Source organism: Aplysia californica, unplaced genomic scaffold (genome assembly GCF_000002075.1).
Source record: "Aplysia californica isolate F4 #8 unplaced genomic scaffold, AplCal3.0 scaffold00021, whole genome shotgun sequence".
Taxonomy (NCBI): domain Eukaryota; kingdom Metazoa; phylum Mollusca; class Gastropoda; order Aplysiida; family Aplysiidae; genus Aplysia; species Aplysia californica.
The window spans coordinates 1,257,993-1,259,867 of NW_004797291.1; the positions used below are offsets into that span (position 1 = coordinate 1,257,993).

At 41.2% G+C, this 1,875-nt stretch overlaps 1 protein-coding gene across 3 annotated transcripts in view; it reads left to right on the forward strand.

Annotated features, from left to right (window-relative positions):
* LOC101863951 (cyclin-K) overlaps positions 1–1,875 on the forward strand; it is an 18,142-nt gene that overhangs the window by 7,246 nt on the left and 9,021 nt on the right. For all 3 annotated transcript variants that reach the window (XM_005090740.3, XM_005090739.3, XM_005090741.3), the window contains exons 6-7: positions 736–793; positions 1,388–1,560. In XM_005090740.3, coding sequence (XP_005090797.1) covers positions 736–793; positions 1,388–1,560 — 231 coding nt within the window. The remainder of the gene's footprint in view (positions 1–735; positions 794–1,387; positions 1,561–1,875) is intronic.

Genomic DNA, 1,875 nt, shown 5'->3' on the forward strand with positions numbered 1-1,875 from the left:
CCCCCCTCCCCCATCCAGAGTGCACCTTATGACTTGATTTACCGTTGATCCCGATTTTTTTCACCAGATCCTGATTTTTTTACTATGAAATCCTTATCTTTAGAGTTCATAGAGTGGCAGGTCTGAATATCAGATGTTTTTTCCAAATGCTTCCCTTCAATGGTACTTAGTTTTTTCTGTTATAATGATCAAGGCTCACCTGTCATTCTGATTGCTTGAACTATTTTGTAAATTCTGGATTATTTTTCTATTTCTTTCTTTTAAAATCTAAGCTCTTACAGCTTTGAGATTAATTAACCAGTATCATACACTCCCAGTCCGCCCAACTCCTAGCCCTTCATTTAGGAACTTCAAACTGTATAGTAAGTCTATCTGCTGATTGTGTGAGATCTTTATACTGGGTAAAGGCTGACTGTCTGAGAGCTTTCGAGTGTGCGTAGGAATGCTCAAACAAACTGTGGTGGAAACAATTCTTTTAATAACCAGGTTGTGGAAATAGTACACCCTCCCATTGTCATTTCTCTGAACCCTTGTGGACCTTAACCAAATTTTCTCCCCGTCTGATGACCTAGGTGCAATGAGTTCTGCTTCGATATTTGATATTTGGTATGAGAATGATTTGTGTGCCAGCTGACAATGCCTGCTACTTGTCTAAGCTCTGCAAGTTTTATATTACTCTCAAAGTAGTTACAACTGCTTTTTTTTTTTTATCTGTTGGCTTTTTTTTTCCTCCAGGAGAGAAGGAAAAGACGCAGAAAATGGCTCAGATGGCTTGGACTTTTATTAATGACAGGTGATATTTCTTGCTTTTTTAATCTTTTTATTACAAAAAAGTGATCATCTGTCCTATCAGGGTAAATTAAATGAATTGAGATTTCCGTCTCTTTGATTTTGCATTAGTTTTTACCAAAGCTCCCACCACATGTGAGCATTAACAGCATTAAAAAATATTCTTGAGTCCTGTTTGTGTAGCAGGTTAAAAGTGCAAATCATCTACGGCACTTTTTTTACTCCCTATTCTAAATTGAGCTTGTCCACAGATAGCTACTGACAGACATAGTACATCTGGACTTAATAATTAACTTATATATATATATCCTCAATGAAAGGACACCAGGTAAACAGATCAACCTAGCAAAGGAAATAGACTGTTCAGATTAAATCCTAAGTTGCTGCCCATAAATTAAAGTCAGGTTTGCCTTGAAACATTCATACTGTAAGAAACAAAAACGAAATTGAACCAGGCCAAGAAATAAAATAATTCTTTTTAACAGATGGAAGCCCGTACATCACATTGCTGGAATGGATGTTAAACTCAGTTTTAAAAGACACAAAATTATTAGTAGTTTTACGGAAAAGGATTCATGTCTTCTGTTGGTCTCTCCAGCCTGTGCACCACCCTGAGCCTGCAGTGGGAGCCAGAGATCATTGCAGTGTCTCTCATGTACCTGGCATCCCGGCTCACAAAGTTTGATCCCAGCGATTGGTCGGGCCGCTCCAGCAGCAAGACCAAGTGGTGGGAGGATTTTGTGGAGGGGATGAGCATGGAGCTGATGGAAGGTGAGCAGTTGTATGCCTCTCTTCTTCCCTTCTTCTTAACCCCTCCCCCTTCTCTCCTCAGTACTTGTGCCCCCCTTTTCAGAACTTGTGGCCAATTCCCCCTTCTCTCCTCAGTATTTGTGGCCAACTCCCCCTTCTCTCCTCAGTACTTGTGGCCAACTCCCCCTTCTCTCCTCAGTACTTCTGGGCCAACTTCCCCTTCTCTCCTCAGTACTTGTGGCCAACTCCCCCTTCTCTCCTCAGTACTTCTGGCCAACTCCCCCTTCTCTCCTCAGTACTTGTGGCCAACTTCCCCTTCTCTCCTCAGTACTTGTG